The 18,117-nt window shown below is 58.1% G+C and overlaps 1 protein-coding gene across 1 annotated transcript in view; it reads right to left on the minus strand.

The window, feature by feature from the left end:
* Positions 1–13,869, minus strand: part of GAS6 (growth arrest specific 6) — a 33,520-nt gene extending 19,651 nt beyond the window's left edge. Inside the window, exons 1-3 of the mRNA XM_060079978.1 lie at positions 13,797–13,869; positions 13,433–13,599; positions 755–779 (exon numbers count right to left, since the gene is read on the minus strand). Coding sequence (XP_059935961.1) covers positions 755–779; positions 13,433–13,599; positions 13,797–13,869 — 265 coding nt within the window. The remainder of the gene's footprint in view (positions 1–754; positions 780–13,432; positions 13,600–13,796) is intronic.
* Positions 13,870–18,117: the final 4,248 nt, after the last annotated feature.

Here is an 18,117-nt window from a genome sequence, read left to right on the forward strand (position 1 = left end):
AGGCCAGTCACAGGTCCACTACGCTTGTTGCCAGATACACACCCAGAGGAGGTACCTCTAAGACGCTATAAGGCCAATGGAACATTTACCAAAATGCACTTCACACAATTAAAGAGGAAAGCCCTGGAATACTTCTCTCTCATTATAAGCAGAGACATAAAAGAACCCTTAAAACAGTATTGATTAAGGAGCAGTTCGCAGGGGAACTTTCAGGTCGTCCTGAAAACACGGGACCGCCTTTGCCTTTTTCCTCTCACTCTCCCCACAGTGTTCAGTGGGGCTTTCCAGGCACCCCCCGCCTCCATACACAGACACGACTGCTTGACGGCCAAGGCTGTTCGCCTGTACGTTCCTGTTGTCCAAGTTAAACAAAAGCATTTTTTAATGTTCTCTTTAATTAATAATATGGTATCTATAACCAGAGTCCGCATAAGCAAAAGCTCTTTGGGGTCTTCAGTAATTTCACAAAGGCAGAGTCCTCAGACCAAAAAGCCCGAGAACCACTAAAGCAATCATATTTCCAGTTAATGAGCTAAGCCTGGAATCAGAGTGGGGCAGAGGTCTGCAAACAATGGCACTGGCTGGAGGTGACACTGCCGTGGTCACTATGGTATAAAAGGCACAGACTCGGGCTTTGCCCCGTGAGCCCTGGAGAGCTCCCACCTCGCTGTGCGATGAAGCACGGTCCTTCCGGGGACAACTCGGTGATGAGGTGTGAGTCCCCAAACAAAAGGAGGAAAGGAGTCCAACTTACCTAAGTACCTTGGATAAAAGTACTCCTGCGGAAAAAGAAAAAGAAAAGGCAGCGGTTAACCGGCAGAGTGCCTGGCGTCTGGGCACCACCCCCTGGCAGCTGGTCCACCAAACCTCACCCTTCTCCCCCTACAGGAACGGCCCGGCCCGGGGGGCAGGTGCTTGAGGGAGGACGGCAGCCCAGAAAGCCACTTTCTGCCCTTGAGAGGGCTGGGGGAGGGGACGGAGGGAGGGGGCATCCCTGGGGCCATGCAGCTTCTGCAGAGTGAAGTCTGCACACTGAGACCAGACCTGCGGTAACCAGCAGTGCTGTGCGGGCGAAGCATCTTTCAGGAAGACAAGAAACGTGCCAAGGAAAAACCAAGCCTTGGACCCCGGTGGGTGGTCGCAGGGGCCCCTTGGGAGATGGGAGGCCTCTGTAGGTCTCCCAGCAGCTACTGTACTTATAAAACAAACAGCTGGATGAGGGATGGAAGGTGTAAACGGGGAGTGCTTTTATCCATGACTGCAAATTAAGAGATGGGCGCTGGGCAGTGAATGTCAGGTGAGAGAACACCTGCCTGTGCCCGTCCCGGCAGCAGCTCCGGGGATGGGGCAGTCACAGCAGTCCTGACCCCACACGCCCTGATGTCCCGCTCAGGGCTGCTCGCTCAGGGTCGATCGCGGAGCAGTTTGGCCCCGTATCCCCTCCCTGACGGAACCAAGGCGCCGGATGTTGGGTGTCACCTGCTTGCTCACGACCACCCTCCCAGGAGGGTCTTGCTAATCAGCCCCGTTATCACAGATGAGTAAACTGAGGCTCCAGGCGGCTGTGGAGTCTGACTGAGTCCCGTCCCAGGGAGGGCAGGGGTGCCGGACCCCACGGGGCCCGTGCTTCACGCCCGCTGGTCCTCCACTGCCTCACTTGTCCCCTCCGCTCGTGCTTGGCCAGGGCGTCCCGCGAAGACGCGTTCAGATGTGCTTTTATAAAGTAACGTTCTGATAAAGATGCTTCTTGTAAAACTCAACTTCTTTAAAAGAAAAGTAAGGATCAGAGCAAGCTTGGGACTCATGCAACACTTGCGAAGGTGACATTCATGCAAATGTGACAGAGAGACAGGCGGGAGGGGACTGCCCTCCTCTCCGCTCCCAGGCCCCCGACAAGCCTGGCTGCGTTTCTTTCTCCTGCTTTCAGTGCCACACCAGCTGGCGCTGGGGACAGAGAGACAGACAAGTCTGGGGCCCTGTGACGAGAGCTCTCAGGGTCCCGGGGGTTGTGGCATCTTTCGGGGTTAGAGGGAGAACAGAGGCCACGGGGCTTTGCAAAAGGAGGGGATTTGGTTCTGAAATAAAAGATTCAGGATGGACGCAGGAAGTGCCCGCTCAGGCTTAGGAAGCCAGGGGTTAGACTAGGGTTGAACATGATGAAGAACTGCGGGGCAAGTACCCGATCACACACACGTTTACACACTGCAGCTTTCCGGAAAGGCAGATTCTATTCTTCAGAATCGTGACTAGTTAATAGTAACGTGTAATATGTTTTAATACTGAGCCCTACTGTTGTGAAAAGTCAGGCTCCTCAGCCCTCCATGCCGCCCTGCTCCCCGCAGGTCTGTAAACATGGGAACGTGTGGCCCGAAGCCCCTTCAAGGAGCTGAGCCCAAGGGCAGCTGGGTCCACCTGGGTCTACAGTGAGGCTGCATGTGCTCTGGAGCTACAGGAAAAACTTCCCTGTGAGCCACCTTCTGTCTCTGCTACTTGCGATCTGCCCCCCAAGCAGGAAAGGACAGCAAACCTGCTTTACCCCCGAGCTCCTCAGAGGCCGGCCACGTCCCTGCGGGGCCCAGGTGAGGCGCGGGAATCCAGCCCTGACGCCGTCCCACTGTTCACCCGACGGCCTCACTTCCCGGCCCTGCGCATAGATGGGCCAGGGGACGCCCGCTCCCGGCTCTGCTGACCGGCGCGGACGCCACCTTGCAGACACACCAGTGTCGGTGGTGCATGAATCTTTTTTGTCGTGGAATATCTGGGACTTTTACCTGGATTACACAACATGACAGGAGTCACACATCACACTACCACCGTGTGGTTACTTCTCAAACAGTAAACTGAGAATTTATTACTTCCTTTAATACATAACTGCCCTAAGTTGTTTCCAAAAATCTCTACTCTTTGACAAAGTAGGCTGGGACTTGGGTGTCAGGACAACTTTGCTTACTGACATGAAACGTGTAGAAGGTGTTTTCCCTGGGGAACAGTCGGGAGGGTTGACCAAGCCTCTGGCCACAGCCTTGCTAGCAAATCTGTCTTCTGGCAGGAGACTGTCAAGGTCACGGCAGCCTGAACTGCCCTTGCCGCGGCTTCGGCTTCCTAAGAGCGTGAAGCTCACAGCGGCCCCTGAAGACGCCTTCCTGCAGGTGGGTGCCCAGGCTCCACTGGTCCCGCCCGGGGACCCAGAAGGGCTCCTAACCCCTGGGGCTGGCGTTGCACGGCTCCCCACGTGTTCTCCTAGCACGGTTCATACAAAACCCTTTTTTCCTTCCTTTCTCCCGAATTCAGCTCCTAAGATTCTCCAAACCAGGTGCAAAAGACTCCACAAGACTGAAGGAACACAGACACCACTTCTCAGGACACGGACCTCTGGGACCCCCAGGCCCTACTCCACCCAGAGAACCCAGGGCGGACCCTGCAAGGGGGGCAGCCCCCAGAGACACCCCGCGAGGGCACTGGGTCCTCTCCTTCCTCAGACACTGAAGCGCACGTTGCAGGCAGGTCCTGGAACAAAGTCCTGGGTATGACCACCCAGTGGCAGGGGTGACGCTGGGATCAGCCCCGGCCCTGACCCTGGGGCCCTGCTGCAGCTCTGCACGTCTGTGTGTGTGGTTCCCTCGGCTGTACGTACCCCCTCCATCCCCATGGCTGTCCCCTCCCACCCAACCTGCACCCTTGTGACAGGGACAGGGGCCCGAGCCGGGGGGGCCCTCGAGAGCAGCTACGCCCACCGGGAAGCCCAGTTCTCCAGGTCCTCTTCACATCAGTTTTAGGATGATACGCGCTGCTCTGGATGCTCAGAGCCCTGGTACAGGCAGCAGCGGCTCTCGGGGGCATGGAGACCCTGGTCCCCTTACCACTGGCCCCTCCCTTACTGAGCACTTCCCTGCAACCTGCACCTGCCCACGGCACATCCCTTTGCACGTGCTTCCCACCTGCTCTGGGCACCCGCTGCAGCCCAGCTGCTGGCGGAGCACGTGCACACAGGCCCCGGGCACCCCCCACCCTGCCAGGGTCAGCAGGGCCCCAAGGCAGGGGGTGGCAGCCTCCGCTCACCACTCAGCTGCGGGCTGACAGGCTCAGGTGGCCGGGCGACTGCTGAGGCCCAGTGTGGGGCAAGAACCCGGGCAGCAGAGGGGGGCCGGTCCCTCCAAGCACATGTCGTATGAGTGCAGCTAAAGAGACCCATGTGAGAGGCGTGTTGTGCAAAAACCCTCTGACGTGGCTAAGTACAGTGTCTACTGCCAGGCATGAAAATACGCTTGGAAATGAACCTCGTAAAACAGGTTTGCTTCCAAACACCTCTCCCCCACAGCAGAGATTTGCAGTTGCCATCCAGCATCCGCAATCCTCCCTTCAGCCTCAGTAAGAGAACTCTGGATTTAGTTAGGGCTGCAATGCACCCAGCTACAGGACTGCACTTCCCAGCCTCCCTTGCAACTAGGGGTGGGCATGTGACTAAATTCTGGCCAATGAGGTACACACAGAGAATGGAACTGAGTAAAGAGAGTGGAGTACTTTGGTTCTCTGGCCTCCTTGCTGGAATGTAGATGTGATGGCTGGTATTCCAGCATCTTGCCCAGTGTGTGAGGAGGCCTGGAAGACAAAGGCCATGCACCAGTACAATGGAGCACAAATAGGTCATGGAAGCCCCTGGGCCCCCACGATGGAGCAGCCCCAGGCAGCCTGCCTCCCACCTTTTACATGAGAGATAAATAAAACTGTCTTGTTTAAACCACTGTTGCTTGCATTTTCCAAATTTATGAGGCAAAAATACCAGGCTAGCTGAACTGGAAAAGTGAGTGCAATTTTCAGATTTGTAATGACCTGCAAAGTAATGTTATAAATCTACCATGAGTCAAGATTTCATGAGTCGGTGAGAATGTTTTGGGAAATAACCAATGCAAAGGCACTGATAAATCAGGGTTTAGGCCAGTTAACAATGACAGAAGAGAAAGTTTGCAAGTATCATAGAATGACTGCTTCAAGACAGAATAACCTGATTATCCAGGATTAACAAAGGCTCATGGGACTATGGATGAAGTTGCCAAACACTTTTAGCAAACATGTCTCCATTTATGGTAAGGAGAATGTAGGCTTTCTGAAAACCATTATTATTTCGAAAACATACGCCCTGCCTCTCCCCCAAATCTTACTTCAATCTCTCTTTGTTCTGAAAATTTAGTGCCTACTTACCTTTATGATCCAATTTTATAAAGCGTGAAATGGAATAAATTTGTTTTTATAATTTACGGTTTCATCCCTCAAGATGGACTGCTGCACTCACTGGGTAACCTGATCCGTGTTCAGTGGCTCACTCGAAGTGGCCTTTCTTCCCGTCTATTGTGCTCTCCTGGCGGAGGCTTCCTGGGGCTGCTGGGCTCTCACCTTCACAGCACTGGCTGATCATCCACAGCTTTGCTCGGAAACCCCTTTGTTCTCAAGGCCAAATGCAGCGATGTTGCTCACTTGAGTGGCTGGGGTGCTCACAGGCAGGAAACAACTAAGCCACACTGGATACTACTAGGCCTCACCACATACTAGGCCTCACCGGGTGCTATGTCTCACCGGGTACTAAGCCACACTGATTACTACTAGGCCTCACCACATACTAGGCCTCACCGGGTGCTATGTCTCACCGGGTGCTAAGCCACACTGGATACTACTAGGCCTCACCACATACTAGGCCTCACCGGGTGCTATGTCTCACCGGGTACTAAGCCACACTGGATACTACTAGGCCTCACCACATACTAGGCCTCACCGGGTGCTATGTCTCACCGGGTACTAAGCCACACTGGATACTACTAGGCCTCACCACATACTAGGCCTCACCGGGTGCTATGTCTCACCGGGTACTAAGCCATACTGGATACTACTAGGCCTCACCACATACTAGGCCTCACCGGGTGCTATGTCTCACCGGGTACTAAGCCATACTGGATACTACTAGGCCTCACCACATACTAGGCCTCACCGGGTGCTATGTCTCACCGGGTACTAAGCCACACTGGATACTACTAGGCCTCACCACATACTAGGCCTCACCGGGTGCTAAGCCTGACCAGGTGCTAAGCCTTCCCTGTCGGGCCTGCCACGTTCTCTCTGGGAAATGTGATTCACGAAGGTGAACCAGCAAAACTTTATTCAAACCACGGCTATGCTGCACTGAGCGGTTTCTAAGCACCAGACCCCATGCTCAGTCCTCCCTACAACCTTGTGGTGGCACAACAGTGACCCCAAAGACGTCCAGGTCCTCCTCCCGGCAGCTGTGAATATGGTGGGCTCCACAGCGAAGGTCAGTGAGGTTGCTGATCGGCTGACCTTGGGAGGAGGTGATTCCCCGGGCCATCGGGGGCTCAGGGGACCACAGGGTGTGCAAACACGGAAGAGCAAGGCAGCAACAGATCCAGAAATAGCAACGTAGAAAGAACGCCGACCTGCCGGCCAGGAGGATGGAGGAGGGGCCCGAGCCAGGGATGCGGCGCCTCCAGAAGCTGGAAAAGGCAGGCGTGGGTTCCCTACTGGGGCCTCCAGAAGGTTAAGTTTCTGCTGAAGTGTTACAGCAGTGAGGAAACGACACATCTTCCCTGGAGTCAGGCAGGGACGCTCCTGTCCCCGCCGACCTGTCCCTGCCGACACGTGGCAGCTGGCCTTGCGGAGTTCAGGCAGCGCAGGACCAGGCGGAGGGATAACGTTGTCTGCCTCCTGCCCACAAAGACATGCCCACCAGCCCCTAGCGGGATGCCAGCCCCTAGCAGGGCGCCAGCGCGTAGAATGTGTCCCCCAGGAGCTTGTGGACCAAAGGGGCAGAGCGGGCACCAGGGGGCTCTGGGCAGGGACACGGCCCTCGCAGTCTCCAGCGCCAGGAGGGGGCTTGGTGGGCAGCCGGGCCGGGGGCTCAAGCGTCATCCCAAAGCCACAGGGAGAGACCGTACGCGGCTGCTTGGCAGCGTGAATGGGGACCGAGGCCCAGCAGGTGGGACGGAACGTCGGCCTGTCCTGGGAGGGCCCCGAGGAGGCAGAAGGGGTAGCACCAGAGATGCTCCATGGAGCCTGCAGGATGCATGCTGGGGGGTGGGGGGGGCGGGGGCCGCAGACTTTGTCCCGAGGCTGAGAGGCCGCAGCGGCGCCGACAGGAGTGGGGAAGGAGGTGAGAAGCCGGAGAGAGCGAGTGGGAGAGAAGAGACGAGGGAAGGGGACGCCGCCCGGGGATCAGGGCGGAGCCGGCGACCACCCGTCCCTCTGCAGGGACCCACACGGGCGGGGCTGCAGAGGACTCGTGCTGCTGCGGGTGAGACGGGCAGGCGCGGACGGCACGGTCAGGTCAGCCAGGTCAGCCAGGTCAGAAACGCAACGCTACGCTTCCCTGTTCACGTTAATTCGGGAAAAACAAAACGATGTATGTTCCCGTCATGCAAAACCCCCAAATAAAATGCTGGACAGAGTACAGGGTGACAAGTTACCAGGGCAAACAGCACAGCTCCAACACAGCCTTTGCGCAAAGGTAGTGTGTCCAGGAGGCCCTGAGAGCGGGCTGTGCAGACGGGACCCAGGCTCGCCCTGGAGGCCGCAGTCACTTGGGCTCACGGGTCAGCCCTGAGTTCCCTCTGGTCCTCCCACTAATGACCTGACTCCCTTGAGTCGGTCAATTCCCGGGCCGCAGCTCACGGGCGCCTCCATGGGCTGGCTCAGACTCGCCCGAAGCAGCATTCTGCGATCCCGTGACAGATTCTGTGACTGCACAGCTCCAGTCCGTTCCTGGCGTCTGGAAGGGGATGGAAGGGCACCTCGGCACCTTTCGGGTCCCTGCTGAACCACAGCCCCGCACACGTGAGCGTTCAATTCTGAGCAGCACAGGATGGGCTGGTGTGAACGAGGAGAGACTCAGAGGATGCATGTGGTGGGTGCAGACCTGGGTCAGGGGTCAGGGGTCAGGGTCTGCCACACCCCACAGGAGAAGGTGCCCTGCCCCCGACAACTGCCAACAGCCATCTCCTAACACGTTTTCCATTTCAACCTGAAGCATCACACTAAAGAAACATGTGTCCAAACCAGAGGCCCCTGGGGGCTGTACCTGTGGCCGCCAGTCATGCCACGTGCTGGGCAGGCGGCCCCAGCCTGGCCTCCAGCCCCGTAGCTGCAGCAGTGACCTTCCCAGACGCCCTGGGAGCTGGCCCAGCCCAGCTGTGGGGTTTCCACAGGGCACAGTGTTCCAAGAAGAGGTCCTCAGAGAACTGGGTTTAGATAGCAGGGTTTGGGGACAGATGTGGAAAAGAATGTATTTTATTATCATAGGCACTAACTGCAAGGAAACAAATTTCACCTAGAATTTGGGGAAAAAAAAAAGTCCAAGAAAATAATAAGTATGATGGCAACACATCACTACCTCCTTTGAATGACGTGTTTTTAATTGGTGCAAAGCGCCTTTCTCAGAGGCAGATAAAGAACTCCGTCCACTTCCAACACCTCCTTAAAACTTACTTTAAAACTTAATAAACTGCACTCTCTCAGGGTCACAATTTACAGTGTCCGCACCAGGATCGCAACGAAATCACTGGACTAAAACCACCACCAAAGGGGCAGAGTATTCCCGACACCAAATGTTAACCCTCAAACCACAGCCCAGTCCGCATCACAGGAGCAGCAGCACCAAGACGCCAGACCGCTGCCAGTGAAGCCAGAGCAAAGTAACCGCCTGGCGGGTTCGCAGTGTCCCGGCCCAGCACCTCAGAATCTCGAGAAACAGGCATCAGCTTCTCAAAGGGTGTGTTCTTCCTAGGTCCCATAGGCAGACCTGAGGTGACTTTCAAAATCTCTTTAATTGGTTTTCCATAGACGTTAAGCCCGCAGGCTGGGACGAGGTGTCATTTAGGGGGCTGCCCTGTCATGACACTGCAGGGCCCAGCTCCGGGCCGGGCAGACCCCTGGGACTAAAACAAGCACGTCTGTAGGCACAGGGGCAGCAAAGGGGGGCCAGACAGAGCCTGTCTCTCCCTCAAGGCCACCCGGGGAGCGGCAGGCCCAGCGCTGGGGGCCTGAATGCCGGCCTGTCTAACCAGCCGTCCGCAGGCCTCTGAGCCGTGCGGAGCCAGCTCTGGAGAAAACGTGATGACTCGGAGACCCTGCCCTGCCCTGCCAGCTTCCTTGGGCCTCCAGGGGAGGAAGCCCTGGAGGGACGGGGCCCAGTGGGGAGGCCTGGGCAGCCCGGGGGGCAAGGGGCCGCCCAGGCAGACAGGAGCTGGGGCTGGATCTGCACAGGGAGGGCGCCTGGTCACACTCCTCGATGGACCCCCGTGTGGCACGGAGGAGCGGGGTGTGCAAGTGCGTGTCTGAGCATCCAAGTGAGTGTTAGGGGCTGCTGTCCAGGCGTGGGGGGCAGGGGGCCCGAGGCTGTCCTGGAGGTCACTGGGGGTGACGAGGGCCCTCTCCCCCCTCCTGCTGGGCCCCCTGAGACCCCTTAGGCCATCCCAACAGGGGAGACTTGAGGGAAGGGCTTCCACCTCCCTCGGGGGTGCCCCTCCCCAAGCTGTCCCCAGAGACCCTGGGGTCTCAGGAAGACAGGTGTCCCTGGAGGGCAGACGCAGTTCAAGACAAGGGGGCAGCCCTGCAGGGCTGTGAAACTGACTGCACCCCGAAAACCCTCCTGGGTAGGGAAGTATCACCACCACTGGGCCCCCATGTCTGAGACAGCGGGGGTGGGGTGGGGTGGGGGGAGAGAGACAGAGACAGACAGAGAGTCAGACAGACACCGCCAGAGAGAGACACAGGGTGCGGGGTGAACACGCGAGGTCAGAGGTCAGGCTTGGGCTGCACAGGAGGCCGAGGGGCCCTGTGGGTGGGATGCCGCCCGAGCTGTGAGCGCTGTGAACATTGTTGTTGCATCTCAAACTAACCAAGGTGATGGGGTCAAGGCCCAGGACCTGGAATTCCTCCCGACACGCAGGCCTCGGGCGGCACTGGTGCTGGGAGGTTGTGAACCATGCCGGGCCGCAGGTCGGGCTGGGTAAGTCTTTCGTCCAGAATCCTTTCTGGAGGCCAAGGGCAATGGTATCGCTGTCTGGAACCCACTGGCCTTAAAGGACTTAAGCGGGAAGGTGACTGCTGGGCTGGCCTGGTGAGCTCTGGGGAGAGCTCAGGGGACCCAGCAGGGGTGCCTGGGGGCCTGGCACCCAGAGTCCTCTTGACAAGAGGCCAGAACGAGGGAAATGCCAGGAAGAGAGGGTAACAATGTGAAAGGAAAACAAGATAAGGAGGGAATCTAATCGCTGGCTCTGGGTGGAGGGCAGGGCGGGGACTCCCCCCGAGGCCCGAAAGAATGTGGAGGAGACCATGGTCAGCAGGAGGGAAGCAGGCGACACCTGCATCAGGAGGGCCCCCAGGCTCCCTTAACCCCAGGAATCGGGAAGGCGCCCATAGCTATCTGCTCAAAGGAGAGCTCTATCCCTCAGGCGCCTCCATCCCCAAAGAGGAAGACGGCCCAGGCCCAGGGTGGAACAACCAGCCCTGGCAGGAAGAGCCTAGAACACACCCAGCACAGAGGGCACAGCCTCCGGATTCCAGGAGCGGCTTGCCGCCCAGAGGGCCGGCTCCAGGTGCCCCAGCCCCCAGCTCAGGGCGCAGGGCGTCCTCCCCCATTCCCCCTCACCGGCCCCCAGAGCCCCAGGAACTGAACGGGGAAGCTCCGCCAGGTGTGTGTGGCTGCAACGGCCAGACACACAGAGGACAGGCCAGCCCCAGAGGTGACTCTGGCAGGTAAGGACTGGCTTTTCCTACTAGCACCCCCTTGAGCAGGCGAGCGGATCACAGCCCAGTGGATGCTGATTCTACGGCCTCTCCTGTCACACATCAGGACGCTGGCGGGAGGTCCCGTGACGGTCACAGAACCAGGTCTTGGTGACTTTTTGAACTAAGGTCAGGGCGCTCATCCTGGGTCATCCCCGCAAACACTCACAAGGAACAACATCTGAAGGCGAGGAATTGATGTTTCTCAAGAGAGCCCCAAACTGTGTGGGGCAGAGGGGCCCACTGGTAATGTCGTAGGACGGCCTCGTTCACAAGAGCTGTTTCTCCAAAGGCGCATTAGCAGTGAGGTGTGTTTGGAGGGCTCCCCAGGGATCCCAGGTCCCTGGAATCTGGGGCCTCCCCAAAGTGAGGGAAAGGACGGTGTGGACACCTGGAGGGGCAGCTGGTCGACCAGAGCAGGAGCCCCTCAGCACCAACCTCAGCCCACGACCCTAGCTGGGATCCTCCCAGCCTTCCACAGCACCACCTGAGGAAAAGGACAACCAACCAAGGGCCAGACCCAGACAGAGCGCAAGCAGTCTGCACGGCGCTCTACACAGCATGCGAGGTGCGGGTTGAGATGAGGGGTTTTTGCATTGACTGCAAGGGAAGGCACAAAAGGAGCCGGTCCACCCTGGGAAGCTGGTAAATAAAGGGAAAGCTGTGATTATGACTTGGGGATGGGGGTCAGAAAGGAGCACAGAATTCTGGAAAATTACAGATGGCTGTGATATGAAAGGAGTTCCCACACTCCCGATGGGTGGATGGGGTGGGTGTGAGAGAGCGTGCCCCCAGTGTTACAGCAACTCCACCTCGGCAGGGAGGGAAGTCAGGACGCTGTAGGAAGTACAAAGTCCCTGCACAGAAACGGTGGTCTCGTTAAAGTCACGGGCTGTGAGCACTGCTTTCCTTGTCTTGTCTTCATTTCATCCATTGTAGACAAAGTTATCATTAAAACGTAAAAGCAGTTAAAGTCAGAGGGGGGATGCCTCTGGGAAGGGTGGCACAGCACTTAGTGTGCAGTGTGCCCAGGCCCAAGGCCTTTCCGTCCTGGAAAGCAGGGACTGGGGCAGGGCAGGGGCAGGCTGGAGTGGGTGGTGGCCTTGCTGCCCTCAAGGCTTGTCACCCGCAAGCCCGTCCCACACTCTGTACAAGCCAGCGCTCCAGGCTGGGCCTGGGGCTGGCGGGACTGCAGCCGGCACACAATCCCGCAGCAGGGCCGGGACACAGCCCCCCGCGGGGCCTTCAGAACTCCTCTGCAGGTGCCAGCTCCTCTGGGCCACTGGGACTCACATTAAAGAAACGGGCAAACAGGCCAGAAGAGACCGGTGGCAAAACAAACCGCGTTGCTGCGGACACTGAGGGCAGAGTCGCGGCAGAAGCACCTGTCACAACTCAGCCGCCGCCGCCGCCGCGGGCTGGGCCATCACTGTAAAGCTTGTTTCGGAAAGCGGACTGAAGGGATGGTCAAACCAACCGGTCAGAAACGGGAGTCAAAGTAAAAGCCCACGGGCCTCACTGTCATTTGTTTATAACACGAGACATTTATTTCATCCCAGAAGAATCCTTTAAAAGAAAAATTCCCGTAGGACCAAAACCAGCTGTGAAATCACCCTGACCTCGCGGTGCAGCGATGCAGTGTGAGTCCACCCCACCTCCATCAGTCCTGCGTCCCAAAGACGCGCACCAGGTCCCCCAGGGCACCGCCACCACCTCTCCCCTCCCCGAAGATGACACAGCTCCTGCGCTGACGCGGAGGCCACACCGGGGCTGCTCCCTGTGGTCGGGTGCCCAGCCACCCCACATTCTCCGAGGACATTATTAATAGAAATCTGCCCTGAGCCAGCCCGTCGGGCTCCTGAAGTCACCAGCTGCTTCGGCGAGTTCACCTTTCCACAGGGGCTGCCCACCGGCGGCGGGACCCGGGCCCGTCCCTGCTGTCCACTCGGACCGCCCCCGACCCCTCCACGGTACGTGTTCCAGCTCTACTCGCGTCCTCCTGCCGAGGGACCCGCTGCTGCCAGCAGCGGGTCCAGCCCTCACGCCTTTGAAGCTAACGCTCCATCCCTCCTGATGCGGATCAGGGCGCTGTGAACAGCTCCCCCCACCACCACCCCCGCCCTCTCCAGTCTAGCTAAGGGGGCGGGGAGGTAGGAAACTGATCTGGTTTTTAAACCATTTATTTCTTTTACATTTTAAAACGGACCCTGCGGCATCCCGGTTGACCTGTCATATAACTGCACGGTTCTTTCAAAGCGGCTGCTTTCACAGGCTTACCGAGGGAAGAGGACTGCAGGGCGTCCGCAGGACCCCCCGCCGACATCCGCCACCCACCTCCAGCTAAGGCGGCACCTGGCGTCACCAGCAGAACTGGGCCTCAGAAGGAGGAGGCTTGAGGGTGGGCCCGGGTCCCGGCGCCTAAGACCCTGCCCTTCCGCCGCGCCGACCGCCCCCTAATAAGGGTCTGGGTGTGCCCTGCAGCCGAAGGACTTGCCGCGGACGCCGGGGCTCCCAGCCGTGCGCGCACGGACGGTGTCCCCGGAAATGCGGCGCCGCAGGGACGGCGCTCGAGGGGACCCGGCTGCCCTGCTCCACCTCGCGGTCCCAGGCGCCGGGCGCACACCTCCCCGGCCCGCGCGCTCACCGTCTCGGGGTCGTTCTCGAACACTTCCCGGGCCTCCTCCTGGCTGCACAGCTCCTCGATGCACTCCCTCTCCAGGTGGCCCTGCTTGGCCTCCTCGAAGACCTGGTAGGCGCGGCGCTGCCTGGGCCTCAGGAACTGCGCCGCCTCGCGCGCCCGCAAGATCACGGCTTCCCGGGCACGGGCGGGAGGAGCGGGGAGAGAGCGGGGACACGCCGTCAGCGCGGCGGGGCCGAGGCGCACGGGGTCGGCGCGCACGGGGCCGGGTCTGGGCGCGGGCACCGGGGCTCCCCTCGCCCCCGGGGTGGCGGGGTGTTGAGACGGGTCCCCAGGCCCAGCCCGCGCCGCGGGCCCGCGCGGTACTCACTGTGCGCGGACTCGGAGGCCAGCAGCAGCAGCAGCAGCGCAGTGCCCAGGGTGGCGGCGGGCCCGGGCGGCATGGCGGGCGGGGACGGGGACGACGGCCGGGACTGAGACCGGGGCCGGCAGCCGGGCGCGCGCGGTCAGAGCGCCCGCGGGGCCGTGGCGAGGCGCGGGCGCCGCGGGGCGATGGCTCCGGTCATCCCGTGCGGGCGGCTCTGAAGGTCACATCCCGGCGGCTGCACCGCGGCGCTCGCGCGGGGCTGGGCGGGGGCGGCGGCGGGGGCGGGGCGCGCGGGCAGGACCGGCCTCCGGGCCGCGCGGGGCGGGCGGGGCACGCGGGCCGCCGCCGCCGCCGGGCCGAGCCGGTTTTCTCCGGGAAGATCAAAGCCCGAAGGGGAAGCGGGTCGTCAGGACGAGGGAGGGGACCCGTCCCCGCCCCGCCGCCGCCGCCGCCCTAGTGCAGGAGCCTCTCCCCAGTCGGCGGTTAAGTGTCTGTAATCGGGATGTAAACGCGACGAAGAAGTCACACGGGTCCAACCTGACAGGTACAGTTTGACCATTTACCGGATTCAAACCTCTTTCCACCGCCCCCCCGACCCCACCCCAAATCTCCTGCATCCTTTTTGGAGTCCTCATTCTGGGGCACATTTTCTCAAGACTTAAAACCCACCAAAGAAAAGATGAACTGAAGTCAAACCGAGTCCCAGTGGGGTCCAGAGAGCCAGATTAAATGATGTCCATTTGTAATCTGTTTTCATAGTGATGACATTGGAAACCTTGAGGGTTCCCAGTAGATATTTCAGCCGAAAGCAGCGTTCTGTTAGTTCTCGGAGACCAAGACTTTGTCTCTCGTCCCAGAACATTTCGCAAAGTCACAGGCAAAAAAAACACACACACACAAACAAGCAAAACCAAAACATAGCGGACCACTCGGGGGACCGAAGCGGACAGCGAGCCCGGCACCGCGGGGAGGGGGGCCTGCGCCACCCCCTGGGGAATCCTACCCCGGAAACTGCGCCCCAAGGGGAAGGTGAAAGGGCAGCCACCCCCAGCTGGGCGGTCGGTTTCCTCGGTGGGCTCAGCACCGGGTCCGCACCTGTTCTTCCCGCCGTCCCTTGTGGGAGGATGAACCGGCGCTGCTGGTAGATGCTTTGAGGTCACGGGTTTGAAGGTGGGGTAGTGAGCATTAATATGTTAAATTCAAGGAAAAGGATGTTCTCCAGAAGGCTCTACAAAGAGAATTAACAATTTAATAGCTAGGTCGTCTGCACCTGTGCCTGAACTAGTTCCGGGGCCTCCCTTGACAGCCTGCGATTCCAACGCCCAGTGACTCAAAGGCTACCGCAAACACGGAGGTGCTTACACAGAATATTGACCACATTAATCTTCCTGCTTGTCCTTCTTAAGGACAAGCACTGGCTTCAGAAATCTGGGTGGGGTGAAAAATTCTTTAGTAGGGATTTACACCAGATCTTTAATTAATTGGCGGCACTTCTGTTGTTGGAGGTCATTGAGCTGCTTGGATCTGTGAATTGACAGTTTTCATCAAATTTGGAAAAAAAATTGGCCATTTTTTTTTTCAAATATTGCTTTATGTCTCTCAGACCTTTCCTCTCTTTTGGGAACTCCAGTGGCCCCTGCATACAGCTACTTGAAGTTTTCCCAGAGCTCACTAAATGCTCCTGTTTACATTTTTACATCTTTTTTCTCCCTCTGTATTATTTTGATAGTTTCTATTGTTATGCTTTCTTTTGCAGTGTCATATCTGTTCATCCATCCGGGGTATTCTTCATCTCAGATATTTATTTTGATCTCTAGAGGTTTGCCTGAAACCTTTTTGGGCAGAAGCAGAGTGAAATGGTTTCAGCTCAGGGCTGAAGTTCCACGGCAGAGTCCTTGGACAGTTTCTCCAAAGCCCATGAGTGTAAGATTCCGCTCTGGCGGAAGAGACTGAAACTGTTCCCGGGCCCGTGAGAACCGCGGGGTTGGTCCCTCTAACCATTTCCCAGCCTTGGGAGTCTCTGCCCAAGATTGTGATCATTCCGCTGAAGAGCTGAGGGGCCCTCCGCAGATCCCAGAAGTCCCTTCTCGGGCAGCACTCTCCTCTCATGCTCTCCAGGGAGTCAGCAGACTGGGGTTCCCTCCACCCAAGGTAGCCTCAGCAGGAGAGATCCCGTGGGAGCCGGGCAGTGCTAGGGCCCACCTTCACCTGTGTCCTGTCCCTCAGGGCCGCTCTCTGTTGCCTGATGTCACTGTCTGGAATCCTGTCATTTCATAGATCTGTCTGGTTTTTTAGTTGTTTCTGACTCGGCCTGGTAAATCAGACAGGAAGTTGAATCTGGGCCGTGTGACTCTGTCTTGTCCAGAAGCAGAAGCCTCCAGTCATATTTTAATGAAGTTTTTTTTTTTTCAAACCATGTTTTGTACCCACTGGTAGGTACTTAGTATTTTGTTAACCTGCAGTTTTTAATGATGCAGGATAGAGGGTAGCAGAGTTTTATCGGATGGGAGTTCTTATTTCCACTGTAATTCTCTGAGTACACACTGGATCATGGTGTAAAATGTATTCATTACTGTGGCTTATGGTCTGAAAGTTTGAGAAACACTGCTGAGGTGAAAGTTCTTTTGTGGAAAAGTCCTTCAGGGCCTTCCGGGGTTGGGGGGAACCAACTTGTCCCGGTTTTCTAGGGATGTTCCCAGTTTAGCCCTGGGTCCCAGGACCCCCCTCAGCCCAGAGCAGATCAGGGTGGTCACTCCCCCTCCTCTGCCCGGTTGGGGGCCCCTTGGCGACCTGTGACTTACAAGTGTTTTTGTGCCAAATGTCCACGTGTGAGTGGTTTTGTGGAATGCTCTAGGGGCCTTGCTGTAGAAGCAACACCCATCTCCAGGCAGGGCTGCCTACCTAGCCTGGTTAAGCCCTCTTTGTCTGAAACGTAGAGCCTCAGCCTAGCCTGAGGCCTGGGTACCAGTCCTGGGCCCGGTGGCGTTGCAGAGCAGAGATGCGGTTCACCGCCCCCAGGTGGCGTGGCCTTTGGCAGCCACCTTTCTCCATGCCCAGGTTCCTAATCTATGACGTAGTGCCACACAGGCCCTGCCTCCTGGTATGTGGGACAATGAGACGAGGTGGTGACTGGAGACTCCGTGGAGGCACAAAGAGAGCGTGGCTGTGGCTTCCAACACTGTCTTTGTCGGGCGTGTCTGTTGCTGGAGGGGCTTCCCCTGACCAGGTATTGGTTCAATCCGGAAACATCCCCACACTCAGGCCTGGCTCAGGAGGGGCCTCGTGGGGCTGAGAGTCATGCAGAGGCTGGGGCTCTTGGACGATGGCCCCGTGCCTGGGACGGGGTCAGCTCCCTGATCTGCGGGGCTGGGGGCCGAGACAGGGCTGATAGCATAGCGGGCTAGAGCACGGCTGCTTTGCACCTGCATTTGGGACGCAGCGTGAGCCCTGGGGCGTCTCCCGGGGTAACTGCTGGGACACTTGTGGATTTCAGAGGTGTGTCCATCTGGGCCAGTGCGGCTGCACGTGGATCCCATTGGTCCAGGCCTGCGCTGAGCTCAGGGCTCCGGCAATGCCGGGACTCGCTAGCTTTCCCGCAGGTAACATGTCCTCCGGCAGGGGCGGGGGCCCGCATCCAGAGGCTCCACGCGTGTTTCTGCAGGGCCCCTGCTGGAATTCCAGGGATGAGTCCGGTCAGCCCGGCGTGGGCGGCGCTCGCACCCTGGAGCTGGGGCCACGTGCACACCCGCCTGGCTGCACAGTCTGCTCAGCAGCCCTGCGGCAAGGCAGCGCCCCCTCCAAAAAGGGAAAATTGCTGGGCAGACAAAATGCAACAGATGCTCGTTATCTAGAAGAACTTTCGTCCTGGAGGTGTAGATAAACGTACCACGATAGGAAAGTTTACATTTTTAGAATTTCCAGATCAGTAGCTTTTTTTCAGAACATTTTTTCCCTCTGGCTGATAAAATGTTTGTTCGAAGACTATGTAAGTTGGCTTAGACTATATTCTAAAGATCTAAACCCTGACTCGATTTGCAGGGTTTGGTCTCCTTTGGCTGCAGCGACCTTCAGATGGGGTCACAGTTCATGGGGCCTCTCCTCCTCCAGTGCCAGACACGACCTCTGGTGCCAAGAGATGTGGGACTCGGGGGTCAGGGCAGATCCCTGCTCATCGCCCCACAAAGCTCTAGGCGGACTTTTAACTTTATCATTGTGACAGAGATAGGGCTTTTGCAAAGCCTGATAGAAAATGTCTTTTTTGTATCTACTAGCCTCCCGAGTAAATTTTGTTCCAGGTCTGAACACACTCGAAGCAGATTTTAAG

The sequence above is a fragment of the Mesoplodon densirostris genome, chromosome 17 (assembly GCF_025265405.1).
Source record: "Mesoplodon densirostris isolate mMesDen1 chromosome 17, mMesDen1 primary haplotype, whole genome shotgun sequence".
Lineage (NCBI taxonomy): Eukaryota > Metazoa > Chordata > Mammalia > Artiodactyla > Ziphiidae > Mesoplodon > Mesoplodon densirostris.